General features: G+C 56.2%; 11 protein-coding genes across 11 annotated transcripts; 5 read left to right on the top strand and 6 right to left on the bottom strand.

The window, feature by feature from the left end:
• Positions 1 to 1,722: 1,722 nt before the first annotated feature.
• On the bottom strand, positions 1,723 to 1,947 carry CCMA1212_010537 (uncharacterized protein; the record flags this gene model as incomplete). The annotated part of the gene is made up of 1 exon (XM_073707578.1): positions 1,723 to 1,947. One exon carries the CDS (start codon positions 1,945 to 1,947, stop codon positions 1,723 to 1,725), a length of 225 nt encoding a protein of 74 aa, XP_073553960.1.
• Positions 1,948 to 2,362: 415 nt separating this feature from the next.
• CCMA1212_010536 (uncharacterized protein) lies at positions 2,363 to 2,833 on the bottom strand (the record flags this gene model as incomplete). Its single annotated transcript, XM_073707577.1, has 1 exon — positions 2,363 to 2,833. The coding sequence occupies one exon, from the start codon at positions 2,831 to 2,833 to the stop codon at positions 2,363 to 2,365; it is 471 nt and encodes a 156-aa protein (XP_073553961.1).
• Positions 2,834 to 3,217: 384 nt separating this feature from the next.
• CCMA1212_010535 (O-methyltransferase MdmC) lies at positions 3,218 to 4,039 on the top strand (the record flags this gene model as incomplete). Its single annotated transcript, XM_073707576.1, has 2 exons — positions 3,218 to 3,612; positions 3,688 to 4,039. The coding sequence occupies 2 exons, from the start codon at positions 3,218 to 3,220 to the stop codon at positions 4,037 to 4,039; spliced, it is 747 nt and encodes a 248-aa protein (XP_073553995.1).
• Positions 4,040 to 4,847: 808 nt separating this feature from the next.
• CCMA1212_010534 (Telomere length regulation protein elg1) lies at positions 4,848 to 8,342 on the bottom strand (the record flags this gene model as incomplete). The annotated part of the gene is made up of 1 exon (XM_073707575.1): positions 4,848 to 8,342. One exon carries the CDS (start codon positions 8,340 to 8,342, stop codon positions 4,848 to 4,850), a length of 3,495 nt encoding a protein of 1,164 aa, XP_073554008.1.
• A 578-nt stretch (positions 8,343 to 8,920) lies between these two features.
• CCMA1212_010533 (Uncharacterized protein) lies at positions 8,921 to 11,726 on the top strand (the record flags this gene model as incomplete). The annotated part of the gene is made up of 2 exons (XM_073707574.1): positions 8,921 to 9,100; positions 9,153 to 11,726. The coding sequence occupies 2 exons, from the start codon at positions 8,921 to 8,923 to the stop codon at positions 11,724 to 11,726; spliced, it is 2,754 nt and encodes a 917-aa protein (XP_073553963.1).
• A 2,132-nt stretch (positions 11,727 to 13,858) lies between these two features.
• Positions 13,859 to 14,047, bottom strand: CCMA1212_010532 (uncharacterized protein; the record flags this gene model as incomplete). Its single annotated transcript, XM_073707573.1, has 1 exon — positions 13,859 to 14,047. The coding sequence occupies one exon, from the start codon at positions 14,045 to 14,047 to the stop codon at positions 13,859 to 13,861; it is 189 nt and encodes a 62-aa protein (XP_073553964.1).
• A 383-nt stretch (positions 14,048 to 14,430) lies between these two features.
• CCMA1212_010531 (uncharacterized protein) lies at positions 14,431 to 16,533 on the top strand (the record flags this gene model as incomplete). The annotated part of the gene is made up of 2 exons (XM_073707572.1): positions 14,431 to 15,015; positions 15,091 to 16,533. 2 exons carry the CDS (start codon positions 14,431 to 14,433, stop codon positions 16,531 to 16,533), a joined length of 2,028 nt encoding a protein of 675 aa, XP_073553962.1.
• Positions 16,534 to 17,067: 534 nt separating this feature from the next.
• Positions 17,068 to 19,401, bottom strand: CCMA1212_010530 (uncharacterized protein; the record flags this gene model as incomplete). The annotated part of the gene is made up of 1 exon (XM_073707571.1): positions 17,068 to 19,401. The coding sequence occupies one exon, from the start codon at positions 19,399 to 19,401 to the stop codon at positions 17,068 to 17,070; it is 2,334 nt and encodes a 777-aa protein (XP_073553965.1).
• Positions 19,402 to 19,626: 225 nt separating this feature from the next.
• CCMA1212_010529 (putative U6 snRNA-associated Sm-like protein) lies at positions 19,627 to 20,091 on the top strand (the record flags this gene model as incomplete). The annotated part of the gene is made up of 4 exons (XM_073707570.1): positions 19,627 to 19,749; positions 19,812 to 19,904; positions 19,956 to 19,992; positions 20,051 to 20,091. 4 exons carry the CDS (start codon positions 19,627 to 19,629, stop codon positions 20,089 to 20,091), a joined length of 294 nt encoding a protein of 97 aa, XP_073553999.1.
• A 699-nt stretch (positions 20,092 to 20,790) lies between these two features.
• Positions 20,791 to 22,977, top strand: CCMA1212_010528 (GTP-binding protein 1; the record flags this gene model as incomplete). Its single annotated transcript, XM_073707569.1, has 4 exons — positions 20,791 to 20,935; positions 20,994 to 21,516; positions 21,578 to 22,564; positions 22,631 to 22,977. Exons 1-4 carry the CDS (start codon positions 20,873 to 20,875, stop codon positions 22,975 to 22,977), a joined length of 1,920 nt encoding a protein of 639 aa, XP_073553998.1. The 5' UTR covers positions 20,791 to 20,872.
• Positions 22,978 to 23,171: 194 nt separating this feature from the next.
• CCMA1212_010527 (uncharacterized protein) lies at positions 23,172 to 24,711 on the bottom strand (the record flags this gene model as incomplete). Its single annotated transcript, XM_073707568.1, has 3 exons — positions 24,590 to 24,711; positions 24,055 to 24,426; positions 23,172 to 23,999 (listed from the first exon to the last, which is right to left on the bottom strand). The coding sequence occupies exons 1-3, from the start codon at positions 24,692 to 24,694 to the stop codon at positions 23,172 to 23,174; spliced, it is 1,305 nt and encodes a 434-aa protein (XP_073554004.1). The 5' UTR covers positions 24,695 to 24,711.
• Positions 24,712 to 24,778: the final 67 nt, after the last annotated feature.

Here is a 24,778-nt window from a genome sequence, read left to right as displayed (position 1 = left end):
TGCTAGTATAGTATATTAATGCCAGGATGTATATAGGGGTCCTTTTTATTAAGGTATTTTCTACTGCGTTTATGCTGCAAATCCCTACTAATTTAAGTAAGGTGTACCTTTTTATGCAGTCAGGCCAGACGCTAGACAGATTGTCAGGCGAGTTAAATCACAACCTTAATGATCCTGCTTGTTTCTCTGATGCGACATCAATGCACCTCTTCGTCATCACGATTCTCAGTCTCTCTCCTCTCAATCCCAGCATGTCTCGCGCACAGGAGCCAAAAGCGGGCCGGGACTCCATCGTCAATCAGCCTCGATCCTTCTGGCGTCAAGCCAGAGGCACTCGATGGAGCAGCCATCAGAGACCCATGGCCGGCCGGCATGACAGTATCAAAGGCTGCCGGACGATACGGAGTACGGATTGCATCGTCTCTGGTTTGGCATTGCGGCTCTCCGAGTCTCCCTCACACTACCTAGTGATAGGTCAGGCACTCGTCGATGGAGCTTTCACCTACGTACAGACGTGCTTTGCTGATAGTCTCCCAAGAACGCAGCTCCTGTGTCCTCCCTTCATTTCGCCCTCAGAGTTCAGGCGACTGCCTGTGACAAACGCCCCGTCCTCATCACACCACCCGATCCAACAGTAATCTACTCCGTGCTCCGTAAAAATGTACGAGCCATTTGCACCCGCCAGGCGGCCTTGACGAGGCTCCCGAGCCCACTCTTTCAAGAAGTACTATTAGTGCTTGACTGTCTACATGCCTTGCTGAGTACAGACGCACGATGGCCCAGCTGCTGCTCGTTAGTCATCGCTGGCCTATCCTTAGACGACGCCACGAACAACCTTGCACTGACGGACTTGGAGGCGAGCCGCCCCAGACGAATGGCCGCAGCAGGCTTGTAGTGCTACAAGTACTCTCGCTGGGACCAGGGCGGACCATGCACACCACGCATCACATCAGATACGCCGAAGCGCTTCTTGTAGACGGCACCACCTAGCATCAGCAGAGGTCATGGCACAGCTAGGCGCCAGGCTTGCCTCAGTGTATGACGGAGCCTATCGCCTCTGTTTGGGGTTTTGGGCGCTGCCGTCGCCTCCTGAGCTGCCGCCTGAGATCCATGTACTTACAGACGAGGCAGAGGAGCGTCTGGAAGGGCCTTACGGAGTACATCCCACACTCTCGTTGTCGATGCTGGTGCATATTAGGCTCATGTCACTCCCAGGGGGGCCGCCATAAGCACGACAAGAAAAGCTGCCCAGTTGGTCCTGGAGTCAAGTGCCATTGGGCGTGCACGCACGCCTTACACACACACATTCTATGGGCCCATAACCAAATGCCACAGACTTGACAAGGTAGGTGGTATGTTCATATGCTTGCCTGGACGGAGCGTTACCCTGCTGCTGCAAAAGCGTGAGATGAGTACAGAGGAGTACAAGTAAGTAGGTATGCAATGTGAGCATGCAGTTAGTTCTGCCTCTTGGCAACTCGTCATGAGTGGCTCGAAGCCCCCTCCTTAGCCTCGACGCCATTTGCAAGCTGCTTTCCACCTCAGTCTTGGTTTCTCATTTGCTCACAAGTCTTCGCCTTTCCTCTACCTGCCGGGGGGATCATGTTATCATGGCCATCATCAGCTGTGAGGCAGCGCCCGTTGGCTTGGGCCAAGCATCAACTGCGCCCAGTCCGCAACGAGATTAGCCGTGTTTCTCATCATCTCGCCCTCTAGGCTGTGTCATTCATCGATGGCGAACGACGGTGATCCCTTTCCGACCTCCTTAACTTGGCACCATCCCTGAAACCGAACTGAGCAGTTGATCGGAGGCAGCTGAGGCTCCCCGCCCCAGCCTTGGGCCGCGTCCATCCTCTTTCCCCTCTGGCCCCGGCCTGTTCGCGTTCCGGTGGCACGGCGGAGGGCCGGATGACGGCTCCCTGCTCCCTTGGGCCTAGACGCCTTCATGACGGGCAAAGTCCAACAGGTTGAATCAAGTGCCACCCTTTCGGTCCCCTTGGTTCCACAGACTGGCATGACCCTGCTGCACTAGACGTCGACCTCCTTTACCCGGGCGGCTCCTCTAACCTCCAACCCCATCAGCGAGCGCCATGGTTCAACGGCCGTTTCCCAAGTGAGGTTTTCCGCCTCTTTTGCTCTGCTTGCACAAGTACCAACACAAGACCAGCTCTCGGTCCGCCATGAGACTAAAGCTGCCTGCCTCTTCAGCCAAGTTCCACTGGCTGATGAAATAAGCCAATCTTACGAATCCTCTGCTTCTCGGCTATCGGGTTATACACCAGATACGGCTTGTTTGAGCATGTTCAAGTAACACTACAAAGCAGCTGATCCGAAGCACAGATTCGTCAACGCAGAGCCGGCTTCACGCAATGACAACAATGGGGCCGCGATGCTCTGACCTGGCTGCCTGATTGGCACATGCTCCGTCCGCTCGCCCTCGACTTCCTGCTGCTGCCTCGTTCAGGATATTGGGATGGAGCAAACACGGCATGACAGAGCCGGGTGATGTGAGCGGGATTTCGTTACGGGTTGGCAAGCCCCAGCAGAAGGCGCTGGACTCAGACCCCTCGCCAGCTGGGTGATCCTTCTGATAGGCGCACCATGTCGAGATCCATGACGGCTCGTGCAAGATGAGGCCGCTTTCACTCTTATTCCCAGAGCCCGAGGACACTGCGACATGGAGACGAGGCATGGTGCGGCCGCGAAACAACCCATCTGCCATCTCCAGGCTCCAGCAGCGCCTTTGATTGTCCCGTCTTTCCTTTTCTCGCAGCCATGTGATCTCGCCTTGACGTAGGCCGCGTAGGAGGCCATTGTTTCGCTTTGCATCCATAGACTGTGACGACGCAAAAAGATCCTCTAATGATTTATCAGATGTGATCCTGGGCAATTTTGTCGGCTATCGGCCTCGGAGACCGATGAGGGGGAAAGATCAAAAGTACGAACGCATAACGCAATCGACTCGAACGATGATCACCACCGTCCACTGTCCACGTCTGCAACATGCGTTATGGTTACGCGCCGACGTTCCGCATCGACGCTCGGAGACCGAATTTCACACAGGACGGTTACGACGACTCTGACCCTGAGGAGCTGCAGGAGAATTCTTTCGTGAAGCGCGTATATGAATGTCGGACGAAGGCACTTTGATGCTGCATTGTGAAAGAAATCAAGCAGTTCTCTCTGTTCACATTGAGCCCATTTCCATCGATCCAACATGGCCAACAAGCCGACCACCTCAGACCTGTATCCCACCCCAAAGGTAGCCGCCGAGGTGACGGCCTACTCTGAGCGCAACTCGACCTCGCTGCCAAAGTACCTCGTGGACTACCATGCCTGGGTCGAGAAATCCCATCCACACGCGACGTACATGGTCTCGAACCTGCAGGCGCAGAGCCTCGTCTTCTTTGCCCGAGCCTTTGGCGCCAAGCGGATCCTCGAGATTGGCTCGTACGTCGGCTACTCTGCGCTCGTTTGGTCGCATGCCGTCGGCCAGGATGGCAAGGTGACGGGCCTCGAGTTTTCGGAGGACTATGCGAAGATTGCGAGAGAGGCGTTTGAGAAGCACGGCGCGAAGAATGTGGAGCTCATTGTGGGAGATGCACTCAAGACGTAAACTCAGCAGCTCACCTTGTATCCCTTCAACGAAGGTTGCTTCCTTCAGTGAGACTAACCAAGAACACGCAGTCTCTCGGCCCTGAAGCCTGAAGAGCCCTATGACCTGATCTTCATCGACGCCCAGAAGTCAGGCTATCCCGCCTACCTCAGGGACATCCTCGCCGGCTCGCAGCCCGGCTCGGCCACGCGGCTGCTGCGCCCCGGTGGCATCATCATCGCGGACAACGTCCTCCGGCGGGGGCTGGTGGCCGACGGGAGCGACGACAACCCCAACTGGCAGCTGCAGCGGCACGTCGTATCGGCGGAGGAGGATCTCGTGGCGCTGCGGGAGTTTAACGCTGCGCTGGCGGGGGACGAGCGGTTGGAGGCGCTTCTGTTGCCGGTGTTTGACGGGGTTGGGTTTGCGAGGCTTTTGGATTGATTGAGATTACAGTGGGCTGGCTGAGGGAGTTGAGTCTGAAGACTCCCGGTGGTATCTGTGTCTGGTATCGTCTATTTCTGAGCGTCATGAGGTTCTGTTGAGGGGTCTATGGCCATTGAGCAGTCTACAGATCCCTCAGTGTTGAGCTGTTGGGTTGGTTAGGGATAGGAGACTTGATGTCATGTCATCACAATACGATATCATCTTCGATTCCCGTCATTTCGTTCGACTGCGTAATGGACTGTGGCATTGGTGAGAATGTGCTGTTGTCGGCTTGAGTTGATCGACGTTGATGTTAACCCCGGCTTCGCTTATTCTAAGCTGCAGCAGCGATGAACTGGACTTGTCCGTTGACCAACTGAATGCAATATTCGCTTGAAGCCTGAATGAGAGAATTGTAGTCCATTCACAGAATTGTGTGCCCGGTGCTGAATAGAATCTCTACCGTAGACGTCTTTCGAAGGATATGAAAGAATATGAAAGACCCGGAGGGGGGAAAACTTTCAGTTGCTATAGGGTACGCGAGGGTGAAGAAAGCACAAGGACGTCCGGACAGACAAGAGTTAAAGACCACCATGGAGGTAATATAATAGCGTGTAATTGGAACTAAGCTTGGGCTCATCTCTGCTGACTCTCAAAGGAGCCATGCTGCTCAACCACGCGCACTTCAAACCCACAATATTTGCTCCATGCTCCATGCCCCCTTATATAATGGTCCATATCTCTCCATTCCAAACGCCCGGTTCAAGGGCCCGTCAATCTCTGTTCCAAAGCTCTTAACCGGCCGTCAATCAAAACGTCATCCCCATCACGGCAGCACAATATCGTCAGACTGAGGACTGCTCGCCGCAGTGCTCTCGTCTCCCATCTCCGACTTCGCCATCTCCTCCGTCACCAGATCCGTCCACCTATCGCCTCCCGTGCGCAAAACATTTTGCGTAGAAAGGCAATCACCAAAATGCCTCTCCCGCCTCGTCGTTCGCCTCTCCCCGCCTTCGAGCGCCGAGTATGCGCTTCGTGTGGTGCGCATTCGCTTCCGCTTGCCGCCTTCGCTCATGAGGTTGCTCAGTTTCAGGCGGCGTTGCATAAGCTGGTACTCGTATGCTACGATGCCGCGGACCCAGGGCGCTACGTCGAGGACGATGAGCTTCATGGTGCGGTCGAAGACAGAGGGGTCGAGGTATGTTGTTGGGGCGACCTTGGGGGGAACGGCGATGGGGTCGAAGGCGATGGCAATGTCCATCCTGGTCATTTGGTGAGGGCAAGACTGAAAATATGAGTCGAGAATGGAAACAGCCTGCGCTTCATCTATAGGGCGTAGGGCAGAGGCTTGCGCTGAGTCTCCCGCTGTGTCGGACGTCTCTGCCGTCGAGTTGAGCAATGTCGCCCGAGCCAGAGACTTGATGCACGCCGAAATGGCCTTGTTTGGCGCAGCGTGATGCACCATGGCATCGGCATCCAAGAGAGCCTGCCCCAGGATGAAGTCTTCTCTGACGTGGGTTGCGAGGTCGGGTATTGTTGGGTCCATAACCTCCTGCAGCTTGACCCCGTAAGCGCCCCCTGAGCAAAGATCCGCAGAGCTCATAGCACTGCAAAAGTCATCGTACGCCTCCAGTGTCCCAAGACTTGTCGCGGTATTCGTAGCCCACGAGTTCATGCCGGTGCCGTTGCACCAGTCCCCCAGATCGAGATTCCAAAAGTCCCAGACTTGCTCAATAGCCTCCTGCTCGGCGTCAAGCCCGCTAGTGGCAACGACAGGATCTCGGTTGAACCATCCCATGCCCTTTTGATAGGTATCCTGACTGATGACTCGCACCACGTCGCCATTCTCATCCAGGTCAGAGCCCTTGGGCCAGCGAAGGTAGAACCAGTCAAATCCTCCTTTGCGATCGCCAACGCCAATCTGACACCAGTAGCTTAGCTCGGTGATCGTTGCTCTCAAATCGCGATCACGAGAGTTGTACAGAGCTTGGACAGCTGATCGCTGAAGGGCATGGCCTTCGTTGGCGGCAATGAGCAGACAGAGATCCACGGCAGTGCTCAAAGGGGCGGGGGAAAAGCGAAAGATGCCATGCAGATTCAAGCTCTGAATAGGCAACAAGCTCTCGTCGTTGCAAGTCATGATGAACGGTCGTTTGGACTGTGCGATGAGGCTCGTCAGGGTTGCCCAAAACTGCTTGTCTTCTTCGAAAAGGACATCGACTTCTTCAAGGAGAATCAGAGACTGCTTTTGACTCTTAGGCGGCGCCTTTGCCTCTTTCTCCGCGTTCTCATTCTCCTTAGACTGCTTTGCTCGTTGGGGTTTCGCTGGCTGTGACTTGGGCTTTGGTTGGAAAAACGAGGTCATCATGCCCTGCTTGCCGGAGTTGATCTCGTTGGCCACCTCTTCTGGATCGATGGCGGTGGCATCGGCGACGCGGTTGTGCTGCACCAGGTGATTGCGTGTCATATCGCCGACTTTCTCCAGGATATCTTTCCCGCTCCTTCGACTACCAGGATTGATCTCGAAAATCTCAAAGTCCAGCTCCTTTGCTACCGCGTAGACCGCTGCTGTCTTGCCGCTACCGTGGGGTCCGCTCAATACGATGGCATTCGTGAGACGGCTGCCTTTACTCGCATTAAGACTGCGCATCACAGATTTTTTGATCAGCTTCGAGCCGGGTAACGAGGTCCAGTCCCCATCGCTGTCGGAAATCTCGTCCATCTCGACGTCCTCCTCTTCGCTGTCGATGACGAAACCGTCCAGTTTATTCTTCTTCCTCTTCTTCTTCGGCTTGCCTTTCTCCTTGTCGCCTTCTGAGCTCCCTGATTCTACAGACTGCACCCTAAGAGCCTGTAGCCAGTCGCTGAGAAGAAGTGCCTCCTTTCCCGGCTGCAAGACTTGGGCGGCCGTAACCGGAGCGTACTTCTGAACCCAAGAGCTACCTTCGCACTGTGATCTGTCAAAGGCTGACAGCTGGGTTTCGAGGGCTTTGTAGAGACGGCTGATGGCAGGATGAACCTTGGGAGACTGCTGGTTCGCGAGCTCGTCGACATCCTCATCGTAATAAGGGGTGTAATCGGCAAGGCGAGTCTGTAGCTGTGAGCGAATTCGGGTTTGAAGCTTCCGTCCGCTTTCGAAATGTCTTTGAGGTACGCGTAGTTCAGAAGGAGCTGGTAAGAAGCTGTTATTGTCCCTAGGAAGACTCTGCCGGATGCCTGGAACATCCAAATCACGTACAAGATGCCGCAGCACGGATTCTTGCGGGGCAACGGCAACAGCGGCCCTCTTTGACCTCCTGTGCCGTATCCCAGACTCTTGAACGGCTGCCCTCGTACTTGAGAAGTCATCACCCCGTACATGAGCCATCCCGTGAGCTGGCCATAGTGGGTATGTGGCACCAGGAACCTTTGTACCGCCCGATTTGATACCAAACTGGATGCCCTTTCCGACGGAGGGGAACGGATTCCTGGGTTTCCTTGGCGACACCGGCGTGGACATGAAGACACTTGTTTTGTGGCTTGAGGATTTCTTGCCCGATTCCCCTGGTGTACTGGCGTCAGGCTGCGGTTTCGCTTTGCCCATGAAAAATGGATGTGTGTTTTTGGCTTTTTCAGGTATCACTTCCGCTTGGTCCTGCGTAGGCTCGGTAATCTTGCGTTTGCTCGGCACCGGCGACAACTGCACCTTTCCCTCAAGTATCCCCTCAATCCTGTTTCCCATGCTCTTTCGATGTTCATCATCCCGTCCATACTTGATGGTAACCATGCGACTCGGCTTGCTTATTGCTTTCGGCTTCGGAGGAGAGCCCAAGGTTCCCGTTTTCGGGTTGAACTTGAGCACCTTCTTCGATTGCACAGGAGCAGGCGTTTGAGCTCGTGGAGTTGCAGTGGAGGGTAGTGGACGTTCGATATTGGTCGATGTCTGTTGGGTAGCATCACCTAGGTGCTGTGTGGTGGCTTCAGAGGGGTTTGGTGGAGGGAGGCTGGCAGCCAACTGGCCGCTCACAGTGTCTCTGGCGGCTTCATCATTGGGGTCTGGCCTGTTGAGATGGCTCAAGATAGCTCCATTGAGTGTCTGCCTTGCGCCCTTCCTTCCCCGGCGAGCTTTCTTGCCTTCGGAATCGTCCTGAACGAGAGGGGTGTCTGTCTTTCGCCGCTTTCGCTTGGGACCTTCGGCGGTAACTGTAGAAGCTTCTTCGGATGCTGGCTGCGCAGAATTCAGAGGCAACGGCGGCGGAGCAGCTGGCTGGTCGGTGTCGGCTTTGGTGAAGAATGGATGAAGCTTCTTAGAGGAGGTGTCGCCGTTTTCTCCTTGCACCATTGTCGCGACCAGGACCGGTCCCATTGGTTCAGCTTGTCTGAGAAGAAAGTGGGCAGCATTAGCAAGGTTGTTGCCTCATAGCTGTACGCATTCCTGCGTCCTGTCCCTCACCTTTATGTCGACATGAATACCGCCAATATCCAGAGCGACAATGAAGCCGAGGCCGAGGCTGAGGATATGCCTATCCCAGGTACGAGTGATGCGGGAGAAGTGTAAGAAGGACGGGGTAAAAGAGATCAAAATCCTCCAAGCTCGTCAATGTCTAGAGTCTCTCGTGAAGCCCGCATTTGGTGCAAAAATCCCCCCAAAGAGCCTCGTGTTGTCGGATTTGCAGCTATTCAGACGCGTCGAAGCTCCATTTACGCGTGCAGTTGCAACTGACAGGGATCCTGCAGATTCGCGCCACAATCGCGGCCCCGCCACAGCACTTACCTAAGCAGCCCCACTCCGGAATTTTGCAAGGCCGCTGCCAGAACTTTTTTTTTTTTCTTTATCTATGGCGATAGCTTCTATCGCTGCCGCCGCAAAATATTCAGCCAGCCAGCCTGAAAAGCGTCCAGCGACAACAACGAATCACCATGGCTTCTGAGTACCGGATACACAAGCCATACGTGCTGGCAACGCTGCCGAAGCCGCTGGACCACACCAAGGGAAATATCGTGGCCAGGGAGGTCTATGGCCAGCGGGATGGCCAGAAGAAGAGGAAGCGAACGGAGCTCGTGGTGGGCGTTGACGGAGAGACAACAAGCATCTACGACGTAGGTCTGCTGCTTCTCAGCGGTCAATGCTGTTATACTGATTATTTGATAGGTTCCTGCCTCGCGATTAATCACTTCCTACCCTATTCCCCCCCAGGAATCCTTCACCTGTCCTCCTTACTCTGTCAGAGTCCGTCGCAACAACAGCAGCGATGCCCTGCGATACACGTTCATCGCAACCACTGACGCAGGTGCTCACAAAATCACCCTCTTCAAGGATGTGGCCCATCGCGACGGGAAAACGACGTCGAACAGCGTGTCCCAGGTTCTCAACACCTCCGCTGTCAAGTATCTCACCTGCTCTTCGCCCTCGAACGAAGCCGCCAACATTGGTGAGATCATAGCCGTTTGCGAAGATGGAGAGGTCGTATGCCTTTCTGGAGAAACCCTAGCCATCCTGTGGTCTTCATCGTCCAAGTCAATGGTCCAGGATCTGGTCGCCACGTCTGTTTCAGAGTTCCGCATCGAATACGCTCTGTCAGGCAGCACTTCTGAGTTCACCGAAGGCTTGTTCAAGAACCGACCAGAGGTTTTCAGCGCGCTGCCAAAGTCTGCTGCCGCTCACGTAGAGCTTTTTGCTCTCATCTCCAAGAGCTCCAGCCAAAATGTGGAGAGTCGACACTTGATTGTGCTGGCAGCCGTATCTGGAGACGCCTCGGCGTCTACAGATGTCCAGCACCTAGTCCCTCTAGATATCGTGCCCATCACCGCTATCGCCAGTCAAGTCAACGACGAATCGCCTGCCTATCAAGTGGATGTGCAGTCGGGTCTTCTTCTCCAGCTTCAGCAGGGTGCCATCGGCGTCTACGATTTGACTGGAGCTGTCCCCAAGCTCAAGTCAACCATTGAGGCAGAGAATGCGCAGTCATTTGCCCGCCTCTTCAAGCCATTCATCCTTGCGTCTTCACTGACCTCTATCGGCCTCTACAACTACCAGTATCGATCCGTCCACTCCAAGGCCACACTCGATTGGTCCGACGTCCCGACCGAAGGCGAGACGCCTCGATCATGCCAGCTGATTAGCTACCTGCGGAGCCAGGATATTGTTGTTGCCCTTGTGGAGAACATCTTGGTTACCATCCAGGTCGAACCGCCCAAGAGCTCTGGCAAACGACGAAAGGAAGGCCTTTTGATCGACTCGATCGGGCGGGGCACTGGCCTGGAGATCCCGACCAAGAGGGTCAGATGCGAAAGTTCCCTCGAGTTCTCTAAGCTAGTTCCAGGAACCCTTACCGATGACTACCTCGCTCATTTCCAGACGGAGACGGAGGCAGCCGATAAACTACTAGCGGACAATGAGCTGGGCAAGTGGGAAGACATCTTGCGCAGCAAGTTTGGCGTGCCCAAGAAGGGCACAGCCTTGGCCAACGGCGAGAACCCAAAGCCCCAAGAGGGCTCAGATGCGCAGGAGTTGGCTGAATGGGAGTGGCTCTCGGGGGCATCATATCCTACTGCCGACCGCAGATGGATCATCTACGCCATCAGTCAGGTCTTTTCGGTCGACGCCAAGGGGGATGGAGAGTCGGTACGGCCTGAGCTGCGCCTCGTCTTGCCCGAGAGCAATGTGACGACGTATCTGGTGGTCGCCGGCCACCTCACCTTGTCTAACCTGCGAACAGCCTTCAGAGATGAGCTGGCCCCTGAAGCGTCAGACAACCGCACCGTAGCGGGCGACCTGATTCGATGCCTTGCGGACGCCGATCCCTCGCTGACTCTCCTGCTCAACTACCTGCAGGCAACCAAGCTAGGCGAGGTCGAGCTCTTGCTCGCCATCCGGGCTCTGATGCTCAGCATGGACTTGATTCCCCAGAGTAAACGAGATACGACCAAGCTCTTGACGAGTGAGCCGCATCGTGAGAGCGGCAACGACAATGGCGATGGCAACAAGGAAGACATTGAGATGGACCTGGACGACCTGGAGCGAAAGATTGCAGTCACCGAACACTACCTCGGCGACGACTCAAGTAGCCGTTCTCGTGGGCTGACTCTCGCGTTCACCAAGCTGTGGCGGTTGCCCGCAGTGAACACGGTCAAGGCGCTCCGGACGACGGTGTCGACGGACGACATCATGTCACTCATCTATCTGCTGCGGGTGGAATTGCTGCGCGGCGCGTGGACCTCTCTGTACATTGACCCTACCGCCTTTGACTTGGAGGGCAATGAGCCGCCGCCTGATGGCGTCATTGCTCTGATTGCCGACCTCCTGGGCCGATGCCTTGATGCTGTGGGAGCCGGCGGATGGCTGTTCAATGATGCCATCTCCTGGGCAGACAAGGCCGAGGCGAGCGACTTCCTGACGGCCCTACGACTCGAGGTGACTGCCGCACTGGAGGGCATCGAAGAGGCGGTTTTCTTGAACGGCATCCTGGGCGAGACTGTGCGATTCGGCAACGCGGTACAGAAGGGCAGTGCAGCCAGACAGGCCCGGGGCCCGAACAAGCCGATCCTTGTCCACTTGGAGAACCGGGAGTCGCGACTACTGCCGCTCGGCTTGAAGACGAAGATGTTGCCTACGAGGGAGAAGGTTGTGTCGGGAGGTGAGGTGGTGCAGCGAAGCGTTCGAGAGACGGGACACCTGATCAGTCAAAAGGTGGATGCCTACTCGTTGGAGAAGCTCGCTATCTGAATATTCTCTTTTCCTTTTTCTGTACTGAAGGAAGATGAGACTAGCATTGACGCATTTGAGTTGACGTCTTCAGTGAAGGGGATTGACCCCAACTGGGACAAGGGTCTGTGGATAGAGGAGAGAGCTGGACAGAAGGATTCCTGACTGTCCGACTAGTGCGGCTCAAGAGGAATCCGCATCCAAACCTGGGCAAACTAGTGACTCGGGAAAAAAAAAAAGCTGAGGCTGTACGATGCATATGACAACATCCTACGAGGTAGGAGTGGGATTTTCGGTGAAGGTATAGGGGGCCGAAGGATTGGAGAGGGGGTGGGCATTCTGATAGCTGAATGGCTGGCTAATACCATTGTATAGAGTTCATGTATGGATTGATGTAATTGAGCATTGGTGTTTTGTGTATACCTATGAAGGCATTTGCGGGGTGATTGTTCAGATTGAGGGCGTTTCGCAAGTCAAGGCAGCCACGTGTGACGACGAGGTTTCCTGCCAGCGCATCTTGTTGCATCGTGGCTGAAGCTGAACTGAAATGCAGGGACATGGTCATTCGGTGATTGTGAGGAGAGGTCTGGTCTGAGAGCCTGCGCAGCAATTGGGGTTTGCCTTGGCTTTGGCTTTGTGTCTCTTGGCCCTTTAGCTGGAATGAGGAGCCCTCACGGGTGCCTTTGTGATAGTTGAGCCATGATAATAAGTGGCTAGATGCGAAATACGGAGATGGGCTGGTCTATGTAAGGCAACTCGAAGCTCATGCTCCCACATGTGCTTCCCCATGTCAATTGAGTGAGTGTGCCTTGATAAGATACGTGTAACATGAAGGCTGTTTCTTCCCCCTTTTCACGCGATCGAGGACCGAGATTCTGGGGCTGAAGCGGGTTGACTTGTTGTCTTTGTGGGAGGGTTGCATACAGAAACCCGTGGGCATTACACCTAACGTGCATGAATAGATGGAGTACATTGGTAGGGAATCTAGGTAGAGCTTTCGGCCAACGAACCAACTAGATGCGCAGCTCATGCGTGACATGCTTTGTTTTGCAACATGCTTTGCATTAATGGGCGATTGCCGTGTTTCACTCTGCCACTGTGGCTGGAGGGGAGGTTGCCCGAGTGTATCTTGCTCGTATGGAGTTGCGGAGGGTGCCGAAGGTGAGAAGCACAGCCTCGGTTTGTGACGGGTACTGAGGTTAGTGGTGAAGTTCCGGTGGGGGGCGCTCGGTATTGGCCATGGTGTTGAATGTTCTAGATTTGGTTGAAGTTGGTTAATACGGCGAGACACGAGGTGGCAAAAGGGTTCGGAACCAAGATTAGAAGAGCAATTTCAAGACGAGGAGATGTTCCAGCGAGACGATATACGGATTTGGTGACCGTACGTAGGATGAAAGTACATACAGGCAATTTTGACGGGAAAAAGTCTGGTCGTGTCGATAATTGGTGCGTCAGGCTTCCTCCAAGGCTCAACTGCGTGTATCCGATCATCGCCGTACATACTTTGGCGCTTCAGGGTCAGGCACAGGTTCCAAGGTACATAATGTCCCCCTCTACAGCCCCTACTGTGCTTCCATACCTAAGGTAAGTAGGTAGGTACATACATAAGGTACCTACCTAGGTAATAAGGCTAGATGGCCACTGAGACAAAGCATGAACCAGCACCAGACACCGAGAGCACATGCAAGTCACGACAGGGGTCGGGAATGGCGCCCCTCAGGGGCTCGAGGCCCCCCCTTGTGGCAAGCCGCGACCCTCTGGGCTTAGACTCGGGGTGGTTTGACGACGTCACAGCCCGCGGATGCAGCCACATGCAGCGTCTGTGTCTTGGGCGCGAGCCTGCGAGGACTGGGCGGCTGGATCGACGAGTTCTGTCTGCTTGTGTTAGTCTAAATCTGCTTGCTTTTGGGGGGTTTTCTGCCTCATTGAAAGATGGATGCAAAAGAGGGGGTGCAAGATTGTGCGTGGTGACATGACTTGCAGGTTGGAGGACGCAAGGAGTACAGCGGTCATGCATGCCATTTAGCTGTGGGTGCGAAGTACATGCGGTGTCGATAAGTGGTGCGCCTTGTACCTCAGGTACTACACCAGCAGCTTCCACTGCAGTTAGTTGGTGTCGTTCAGCTGGGAGGAACAAGGAAGGAAGCAGCGATTCAAAACTTGTCTCTCTTTTCCTTTTCCCATCTCTCCGTCCTCCTCTCTCCCTTCCTCCTCCATTCCTTGACCTTCATCTTCTCGCCCGTCATCTCCACCTTGACCTCTATTATATCAGCAGCAAGCGACTCGCTCACCTCTTCCTGCACCCGGAGATACTCGACGATACGAGCCAGCTGCTGCGCCATCTCAGCCCACTATACCAGCAAACTACTCCCGCCCGCTGACCAACCAGCAAGCCGATCGGCATCCGCCAGCCAAGCAGCGGCACCTATCACGAGGACACGCGAGCCAGACGACGTTGCCTTAAGCTTGCCGTCATCGCCATTGGGTTGTTTTGCATTACATATTGCATGACACATTCCGCTGCGGCCTAACCCGGTCCTGGAACGACTCCCAAGAACGCACAACTCTCGACTCTCTACCGCCTCGTACAGCCTGGTCAGCTCTCAACTTCTTACATACAACAACCAGGTTACATTTGAGATACGATTCTCAAGCCAGCATACATTACAGCACGTTGATCTGATCCAGCTACTGTTTGTTCTTCCCTCGCCACGGTAAGGTAGCTATGAGCGGTACCTCCGTTGTCCAACAAATCGATGCCGTCGACGCCTTTGCCAGGACCCTGTACATCCGCACCTCTCAGTCAACTGTTCCATCTCTCTCTGCGGATGTCTCCCAGGCCGTCCGCAACCTCCACCAGGCGCTGCGGGAGTTTCGCATCGAGGCCGCCGATCCGAACTCGCGCCTCAACGCTTCGGACTCTTGCCCTTACGTCAAGCAGCTGAACTCCATCATCCAGGACTCCCAGACGACGCTCAAGCAGCTTGAGCTCGTCCTGGACCTGAACAGCAGGGGCGGAGGACCTTATGCTGACAGCGCTGCTGAGGGCATCAACGCCGTACAGACCAAGCTGGTTCATCAAAAGACTGTCATCGACGCTTTTCTGGATCTGGTGCGACATGGCGACAAACCTACCCGCCGCCGCGGGCCCAGCTTGGATACCATCAAGGGCAAGGTAGATGCTATCGGGCGTAGGCTCTTTCGTCGTGATAGCAACAAGTCCTCCGCCGGCGACGACAAACTGTGGAGGAAATTCAAGGCCGAGCTTATCAAGGAGGGGTTCTCATCCAAGGTGCTGAACGAGCACGAGGTACGCCCACTTACAGATGCCCCAAAGCCTTGAAGTCTCATGGCGCAAATGCACCGGAAGCTGACCAGAAGACAGGATGTTCTGCGCGCCTATATCCAGGAGATCCAATCAGTCCCATCTATGAAAGACGGCGTGCCGCCCACCGTCCAGGGGCTGCTCGAGCTGGATGGCACCTCGGCACCCGCACCCGCGCCCCTGCATGCTCGCCATATGACCTTTCCGCCCATCGACCATGGAAAGGCACCTGCCAGCACCAAGTCTGACCGATTGATGCCGGATCAGTCGTCTCGTCCGGCTCTGGCCCAAGAATTTTCTTACGACCCCCGCTCGTGGGCCTCACCTAGGGATGCGGGCAACGTTGGCGATTCCTTCACGCTCATCTCCACCCGAGATTTGTTGATGATGGACTCGCTCAGTTCAGATGTGGCTGGCCTCCATCTGAACAGCTCCCCAACACAGGCTGATGCTCCATCATTTCAGCCCATCATGTCAGGAGCTTTACCGCTGCCGGAGATCAGGCTGCCTGACTCCACCGCCCCCCGTGACATCCCCCAAAAATCGAAGCATCTTGGTGTCGAAGGAGCGGCGCCACATGTGTACGGCTCCAGCGCCCCGCCAGCATATGGGGGAGCGTCGATGCCCCGGTTGGCTCCGGATAGCTTCGGGCGGGACATTCCGATGCATGCGGAGTGGACCAAGATCGACCGCACTCTCGTCAGCCCCGAGGCTCTTCATCGTGTCGGCGTGCGGTACGAAGCTCGTCCGGGCTATGTCGCCATCTTGGGCCGCCTGACTCCCGATCAAGTTACTCAATATGCCCGCTTGAGCGCGGAGTGCCGGGCTGCTCGGCGAGGCGTGCCTCCGATGACGAAACATCATTCGTATCATGTGACCAGACGCGAGCGAACGGGCTCGGAGAGCAGTCGAGATGAGAACCCAGATGACGACAAGGATTCGGACCGCCGCAGCGACATGTCCGATGCAGACGATGAGAAAGCCTCGGGCGAGAAGGGAGCCAAAACCTATCCCGTTATCGTGAATCCTCCCGAGAAGGGCAAGGCCTCTCCAAGCACCACTGTCATGCCAAAGCCGATTCTAAAGAACAAAAACACGAATCATGTGCGCTTTGATCCAGAGCCTCACGAGGTCGCTGCCGGAGAGGAAAAGGATAGCCGTGAGAGTCGAGATTCTACTTCCAGGAAATCCCGAGACCGCGACGAGAAAGACAGGGACGACCATTCCAGGCGTCGTGAAGACAGGGAAAAAAGGAGGCGAGACAGCGATCCAACGTACGACGACAAATACCGCCGGGACCGAGACCGAGACCGCGACCGCGACCGAGACAGAGACCATGACGGCCACCGATCGCACCACCACGACCGGGACCGCCGCGATGACCGGAGACGCGAGAGGTCTGCGAAGAAGAATCCCTGGGGCGAGGCTCTCGGCGTGGTGGGCATTGGCGGAGCTGCCGCCAGCTTGCTGGGAGTCTTGGCCGAGGCTGCCATGGGAGGTTGATGACAGTGATGCAATCTTCTGACAGCTGGACGTGATCTTGTGTGCACTTTTTCTGACGAGGAGCATCATTACAAGACGAATTCCGTTTCCTTTGTATGAAGTTGGGAGCCACTTACATGTTGCATGAATTGTTGGGCATTTCACCATTACATTGCACGACTCTACCATTTCCTGGTCTACGAATTTTGGAAAGTATGCTTGGTTATCTTGTTTTGTATGAGTTCAACGGGGATAGATGAAATGGAAAGGAAGGAAAGCAGCGGTAGATACCCCGGGCTGACTGCATCTTGTACGAAATGGTTTCATTCTGGCTTCTGGCATGGATAGATTGAATGACTTACGGATAATGACCCTTACATGATACTTGCGAGCACTGAATGGGCTTCAATATGAGTGCGACATGAGAGTGATGCGACATGAGAGTGAAGCGGCAGGTGAAATTTACGGCTAGAATTCTCATGGATATGTTGCCATGTGAAGAAAGACACACCTCACACCACCCCCTATATACATGCGGGTATCCAACAGAGGTGTCTATCGCATCAACTCCTCTTCCATACTATCCCACCACGCTGCCGCCCTCGACTCCCTCGCCGCCTCACCCGGCGGTCGTCGCGACAGCTCGGATCGCTTCCGGGGCGTCCTCTTCCACTCCAGCACCTTGAGGGTTTTGACCTGCGGCCAGGGAAAGTCGGGCTCGTCGGAGCCCTCAAAGTCGCGCGCGTAAATGCCGGCCTTTTTCTGCGGGAGCGTCGTGCGCCACGCGCCGGCGTCCCAGTCGAACCGGGGCGTGACGTCCTCGTCGGGCCGCTGCAGGACGACGTGGCCCTGGGCGGTGCGGTAGCGGACCTGCGGGTAGAAGAAGTCTGGGAACTCGCGCAGGAGGTCCGGCACGCGGACGCGCATGAAGGAGCCCTGGCGGGCGGAGCGGACGGCGGAGGCGGACTTGAGGAGGCGGGCGAGCCAGGAGGCGATGAGGTGGTGGGCGTGGTCGTGGAGGAGCTGGGCGCGGCGGCGGCGGGCGGTGGCGGAGGCGGTGAGGGAGGCGGCGTGGGAGTTGTTGACGGAGGAGAGGGCGTCGAGCTGGAGGATCTCGTCGGTGAGGGCGGCGTGGTGGGTTTGGCGCAGGTGGGAGTAGAGGGGGAGAGCATGGGTGCGGATGGAGGCGATGGCGCGGCCGAAGGAGCGCTGGGCGAGGAGCGTCTTGATGTAGATGTCCAGGTCGGCGAGGGCGGGCTGGAAGTTGTACGGGGGCGAGGTCATGACGTCCCAGATGTGGCGGACGTCGGCGGCGCAGGTGGAGGTTGAGGTTGAGTTGGTGCCGCGAGAGTAGATGCTGCGGGTGCGCTTGAAGGGCTTGGAGGCGGAGATGTAGGTCCAGCTGAGGAGGTTGGACCATGTCTCGTGCGAGATGGGGATGCCGTAGCGGCGGGAGACGAAGTCGAGCAGCTTGGTGCCGAGGACGATGTGGGACATGGAGCCAAAGGCCTCAACGATGGCGTGCAGCAGGCGGGGGGTTGGCTTCAGGGGGGAGTTGGGGGGAAAATCGCGGCCGCCGGAGATTTGGAAGTTGGACGGGTGCGTGCCGGTGACGACGATGCCGTAGTAGCTCTCGAGGATCATCTTCTTGATGGAGTAGACGGAGCTGGAGCGGGCAAAGGCGATCATTGAGGTGCACAGCAGCTCTTCGTCCATCTCGTGGCCATAGTAGAGGTTGCGGATCCAGTGGTTCTTGAAGCTCGTGTAGCCGTTGCGCCGGCGCAGCAGACGCCGCATGTCTTCGTCGAGCTGGTCTGGTCTGCGGTTCCACGGCTCTCTCTTCAGCGTGTTGACGCTGAATCGAATCTTGTCCAGGTGCTCCAGGCTCGATGTGGGCAAGGGATTGTGATTACTGTAGAGGTCGCGAGCCAGGAAAGCCACCCGGGAGCGATCAAACTGGTAGTACACCGGCTCTATCATGAAGCGAGCCTTGATGAAGTCGGACCAAGACTTGGACGTGCGCGAGTCTTGCAGGTCGTGAGCTGCCATGGCCGTCCAGAATACCTTGGCCTGCTGAAAATCGACTGCTGCTCCGGCGCATCGCATGGCCACCTCAAAGTCGGCGGCTGTCGGGCTCTGGGACGGCGGCGCTCGACTGCGGATCTCCAGCAGGGTTCGGACGCCTTGGAGGGTGCCATGATGGACTTTGCGCACGCCAAACTGGTTCAGCAGCTTGCCGGCATAGGTGAACTGCGTGTGTGCCTGGGTGAGATTGAGGCCGTGTGCGATGTCAGTCTCTGGGGACAGCAGAGGGTCGATGCTGCGCAGGATCTCGGAAACGGTGGCTGCGGGGAGCTCTCGGGCTTCACGAACTGCATCTTCGTGATACGGCAGGTTGACGTCGCTGAGGACGTCGGTCCAGGCAGTGAATTCCCAGCTGATGCGTGACAGGTTCCGCCTCCTGATCGAGTCGAGGAGGACCGCCAGCTCGGGCCGGACACTCGACGACATCCGCTCTGACAGCAGATTGCCATGGAGATTGGGAGTCAGCGTGTGAGAGGCGAGGTTGCGCCGGCCAGCGGCTTCCACTCCGCATGTCAATGGCCAACCATCACAGCGATGAGATTTGATGCTGTTGAGCGCTGTCACTCTGCTGAAGCAGCGTCCGGGCCAGACGATTCGTCCGGGCCTCATGATGCTGTTTTCAGTCTGATCATCGGAGACGCAGCAGTTCGAGAAGCGGACGACTGACGACTGGCGCTCCAATCGATCGATTGGCCGGTGGTCGAAGCTCAAGAATCTGGGGTAAATAGTGGCTTCAATGGGGCCGCGGGTCTTGAAGCTCGAGGCGATATGGGGCAATGCTCTGATAGTTGCATACACCAGCATATCTTGATCCGCCGCGATACAAGCATTTCATCAACAGCCGCCGAAGATTTCCCACGCCATGGAGGGGCAGTGCGAAGCTGCTTGTATTTTTCCGACAGGCAATTGCAGAGCTCCCAGATTCCACCACAGAGACCCCAATCCACGTTGACGAGCTGCGCATCCGACGCAGAACGCGATCATCCAGTCACGGTCAAGTAAACAGACAGCGAAGCTCGACATACAGCCATGGCGGATGTTGGGGAGGAGTCCAGTCACGTGGCTGAGCCGCTCGATCTCGTGCGACTGCTGCTGAACGAGGTCGTGTTCGTCAAGCTGCGCGGTGACCGAGAGCTCAAGGGCAAGCTCCATGTAGGCGCCACTACCAATATCTCGGCTCGGATGGACGACTTACGCTGATTCCGTGGACGCAGGCGTACGACAGCCACTGCAACCTGGTGCTGGGCGAGGTGGAGGAGACTATTTACGCGGTCGACGACGACGAGGAGGATAGTGAAGAGGTCAAGGTACGGCAGATGAAAATCGTATACTGGGCTACGTCTCTGACAACTGTACAGACAATTAGCAGAAAATCAGAAATGCTGTTTGTGAGAGGTCGGCGCTTCCCTTTGGCTGTTGTGGTTGTGTGGAGGCCTGGCTAACTCGTTCATAGGCGATAGCGTCGTCTTGATCTCTCCACAGGTTCCTTTCTAGACATACTTTAGACTTCAATGCAGCAGTAATACCAACAGGAAACCGAGTCAGAGCCACGATGCGCACGATGCGAACAACCATGATTTGCCCCCGAATCGTCTTGCCATGGTATGAAGAGTGACTGCGGCGGTGACACAAGGAACGAGGGAAGCGAATCTCCGGCATATGCTGTTACTGACTGACGGACAACAAATCTCTATATCTGCCTATCGCTCTACACTCGAATCAATCTGACGCTGGGGTGCAATATCACAGTTACTGGAGCTGGTCATGGCAGTGGCGTAACATGGCATGGGCGCAGGAGAATCAACATCTTCTTCAGGAGTTATCAGGCATCTTGTCCTTTGCAGGTACGGGACACATTCAATCGCATCTCGATCATGGAATCATACAGTCCTGTGGGTGTCCCTTTGCAGATATGTAACTACTGGTGGATTGCTCTAAGCGGGAATGAGAGCTCAGTCGTGTCATCGCCCCGTATTTCTGGACAAGCTGGCTTATCGATAACCTAATCCCGGTCACTCGCCTGCTGTGAGGCGTTCTGGCTTGAAGCTGAGCCTCAACTTTAACGGACGGTGACTCCTTTTGCCATGACTAACTGCTAACCCGTTCTGAGCAGGCCGAAGAGTCATAGGCAGCTTGTGCTGTTGCTTTTGTATCCATCTCTTATCATGCTTCCCAGCGTTGCCCCCCTTCCAGATCCTCCAACTGTCAGGTCCCGTTCAGTGCGTGTAAACCGGCTGCGAGTACGAGTGCGGCTATCGCTCGCTGTTCCGGCATAATGGCGACCAAGGCGACCAAGGTGGCAAAGGGCCACGAGCACGAGAAGCGCAAGGGCGAGTCGGTATGCAGGAGACGATGCGCATGCCATTGACGTCGCAGAAGCTAATGCGACAGTGCAGGCCCTCAGCGACTTTGCCGAATACGTAGAACAGCAGCAGAACCTCCGGTATCCCGCCTCGACCAAGAAGCCCGTCCCCGACTCGGGAGAGCACGATGCGGAGCTCGACGAGCTGCTAGACAGCCTCAATCTGGTAGACTCTGCGCCGCGGGTCAAGCTGAAAGACCTCGTGCTCGGATCGGACGACGACACGCTGCATAAGCTCGGAGATGTCATCGTCGAGCGGATAGAAGAGGGCGGCGGCGAGACCGTCTTCGACCTCGGCTTCGAAAACAGCGGCGAGTCCATGCAGCTGACGCTCGACGAGTGGAACAAGGCATACGCGAGGCTGGTGGAGGCTGCGAAAAGGGTGCGCGCAAACTGCCAGCTTCTGCTGACGACCAATGTCGGCGGCAAGGAAGAGGCCGAGAGCACGGCCACCAGCCCGCCCAAGGACAAGAGCTGCAGCGGCAAGATCTTGATCCGGAGGATACCGGCCAGGGTCGAAGATGTCATTGAGACGAGGATAGCTGTCGTGGGAAATGGTGAGCTTCTCTCCGTCTATCCATCCTGTCAGTGGTTTCGATCGTGACTAACGTTTCGCAGTCGATGCCGGAAAGAGCTCGCTGCTGGGCGTTCTAGTGAAGAACGATCTCGACGACGGACGAGGAAAGGCACGTGTGAATCTCTTCCGCCACAAGCACGAGATGGAGACGGGGCGGACGAGCTCCGTGGGCATGGAGATTATGGGATTCGACAGCCACGGCCAGGTCATCACATCGGACACCCCGGGCCGCAAGCTGTCCTGGGAAGACATCGGGAAGCACAGTGCCAAGGTGATCACGTTCAGCGACCTGGCAGGACACGAAAAGTACCTGCGGACGACGGTGTTTGGCCTGCTGTCCAGCAGCCCCGACTTCTGCCTCCTCATGGTGGCGGCCAACAACGGGCTGGTGGGCATGAGCAAGGAGCATCTGGGGATTGCGCTGGCGCTCAACGTCCCCGTCATGGTCATCATCACCAAGATTGACATCTGCCCCCCCAACATCCTCAAGGAGACCATCAGCCAGGTCAACAAGATCATGAAGAGCCCCGGCGCGAGGAAGATGCCGACCTTTGTCACCAACCGCGAGGAGTGCATCAACACGGCGACGCAGTTTGTGAGCAAGCGCATCTGCCCCGTCTTCCAGGTGTCCAACGTGACGGGCGAGAACCTGGACCTTGTGCGCATGTTCCTCAACATGCTGCCGCACCACGGACGCTACCATTCGGACGCGCCATTCGAGTTTCAGGTTAACGACACGTTCTCGGTGCCGTTCACGGGGACGGTGGTCTCTGGCATCGTCAAGTCCGGCATGGTCCACGAGGGTGACAACGTGCTCATCGGGCCCGACTCTCTGGGACACTTTATGCCGACGGCGGTGCGGTCCATTGAGCGCAAGAGGATCCGCGTGCAGGTGGCCGAGGCAGGGCAGTCGGCCTCGTTTGCGCTCAAGAAGATGAAGCGGCGAGACGTGCGCAAGGGCATGGTGATGCTTCACAAGGAGGAGGGGCAGACCGGGCCCAAGGTGTATCGCGAGTTTGTCGCCGAGGGTGAGTCACAGATTATGTTGCAATTTGAGCCTGAATCCGTCCATTCTAATCAGTCTTCACCAACAGTCCTCATCTTGTCTCACGCGACAACAATCAAGAAGCGGTATCAGGCCATGCTGCACGTTGGTGCCGTGTCGCAGACGTGTGCCATCATCGACATTGACCGCGAGCTGATTCGCACCGGCGACCGAGCCAACGTGGCCTTTCGCTTTGTCCAGCGTCCAGAGTACATTGCGCCCGGAGACCGGCTGCTGTTTCGCGAAGGCCGTACGAGGGGCTTGGGCATTGTGAAGTCGGTGGGATACGATGCGTCACACCCACTGTCTAGCACTCTGGACGATGGAAACAAGGCGACGGAGACTGAAAAGCAGGCGGCTCCTATAGCGACGAAAGATGTGGCGAGTGGGACGTGAGACTTGGCTGAAGGTGAAGCTGTCACGATGTAGCTTCTTCTTCACTTGTCCTTTTGTCTTGTTGTCGTTTACCCAGCGTTAGAGCGATGTGCCATATTTGTCATTTGGTCATTATCTAAGTATATTATTTGTTGTAGTTGAGGGCATATGCCATGGTCGATTATGCATTATCATTACATCATGTTTGAGATCGCTCACAGACCCCTTTCTAATCTCGCCCTCGGCACCTCCAGCAACTCCATGATATCCTCGTCGTCTGCGCAATTCCGCTCAAGATAGATCAAGATCGCCCTAGCCTCCACGTCACATCGTCTACGCAACCACCATCTGTCATAAGACATCACCATGGAATGCCAGTAGAGCAGCAGTAGCAGCGCGCGGGGGTCCTTTTCCTCGACGAGGGCGCGGTAGGACGGGTCCATCTGGGTGATGAAGCTAAGGAAGTAGAGGACGTTGTCGTCGTCGATGGGGATATTCCAGAGGGCTGCCAGGATGGAGCAGGGGCTGTGGTAGGGATTCTCTGCTATATCCCCGGAAGACGAGGTGAGATGGAAGACAGTGTAAAGGGCCTTGGGTAGAGAACCTGGCGGGATTGGTGCGGACGTGGCGAGATAGTTGTGCTGCATGGGTGTCTTGTCGAGGATACCGTGGAAGAGGCTGTCCGGACGAGACGGATCGGTGATGGACCAGACGGCGCGCTTCCCGTGGCCCATCTTGAGCCAGTCGAGGTCGCTCGCGGGATCCGGGTCGGCGAGGGGCCAGGCGGCGGAGGGGTCCTGGGTGCGGATGGAGGCGAAGGAGGCGGCGCCGAGGATGGAGGCGGAGATCCAGAGGGCGTCGCGGTGGGAGGAGGAGAGGGTCGTGGAGGGGGAGGGGAGGGAGAGAAAGTGGGAGAGGAGGGCGGTGCCGTGGTACCAGTGGAAGGCGAGGGAGGATTGGTGAGATGGGGAGGGCGGCGAGGGGGAGAGGTGGGCGTCGTGGAGGAGGGAGAGGAGGAGGAAGAAGTGGTAGAGGAAGGGGTGCTGGTGTGTGTTAGTGAGGATGCCTTCGGGGTCTACGGGACGATGCAGGACGTACTTGTTTGGAGAGGCTGGCCATGACTTGGCTGTAGCATTTCCTCGAGGCGGCATTTCCAAGAGTTTCTCCTGTTCTTGTTTGGAAGCGGCTGAGGGCAGCGTAGTCTTGTGGTTGAAGGGTGTAAGTGCCCATTTTGCCTTGCAAAGGCAAGATGATGGGGATCTGGAGGCCGGGATGGAGTGAAGACTCCTTCAAGCTCATGTCTGTCACGTAGGAGTCGGCTTGAGAGATTTGGGAATTGGTATGGCCGAGGTCAAGGGTGAGGTTGAGAACGGTTGCGTGGGAGAGCTGGAGGGCTGGAATGGTGCGGGAGTAGTTGCATGTGAAGCCTGATGCGTGGCAGCGGCGGCAGGAGGGCTTTGATTCATCGCACTGCGGGCGGTGTGTAAGTGATTGGGTCTCATACCATGATTGCTTGGACTGACTACGTATATGGTGTATGGAGCATATGGAAATGTGTGTCGCTACGAGGGAGTAGTAATAGGGGGGAGAGAGGAGGCAGTTGGTTGGTTGGTTGGTTGGTTGGTTGGTTTACCTTGACGCTGCGAATCTTGCAGTTGCCGCAGCCGAGACGGGACTTGCGATGTGTCTTTCGCTTGCGGACTGTTGTGATGGCGTTGTTGGTGACGCCGTCGGGCATTGTGCATGAGAGGATCCCTGAGGTAACGGTATATTGAGTGTTGGTAATGCTTGAGGTGGGTGAAAGTTGAAGACACTTTCAGTC

Source organism: Trichoderma ghanense, assembly GCF_004382785.1.
Source record: "Trichoderma ghanense strain CCMA-1212 chromosome Unknown scaffold_26, whole genome shotgun sequence".
NCBI classification, from domain to species: domain Eukaryota; kingdom Fungi; phylum Ascomycota; class Sordariomycetes; order Hypocreales; family Hypocreaceae; genus Trichoderma; species Trichoderma ghanense.
This window is presented reverse-complemented; position numbering and strand designations above follow the sequence as displayed.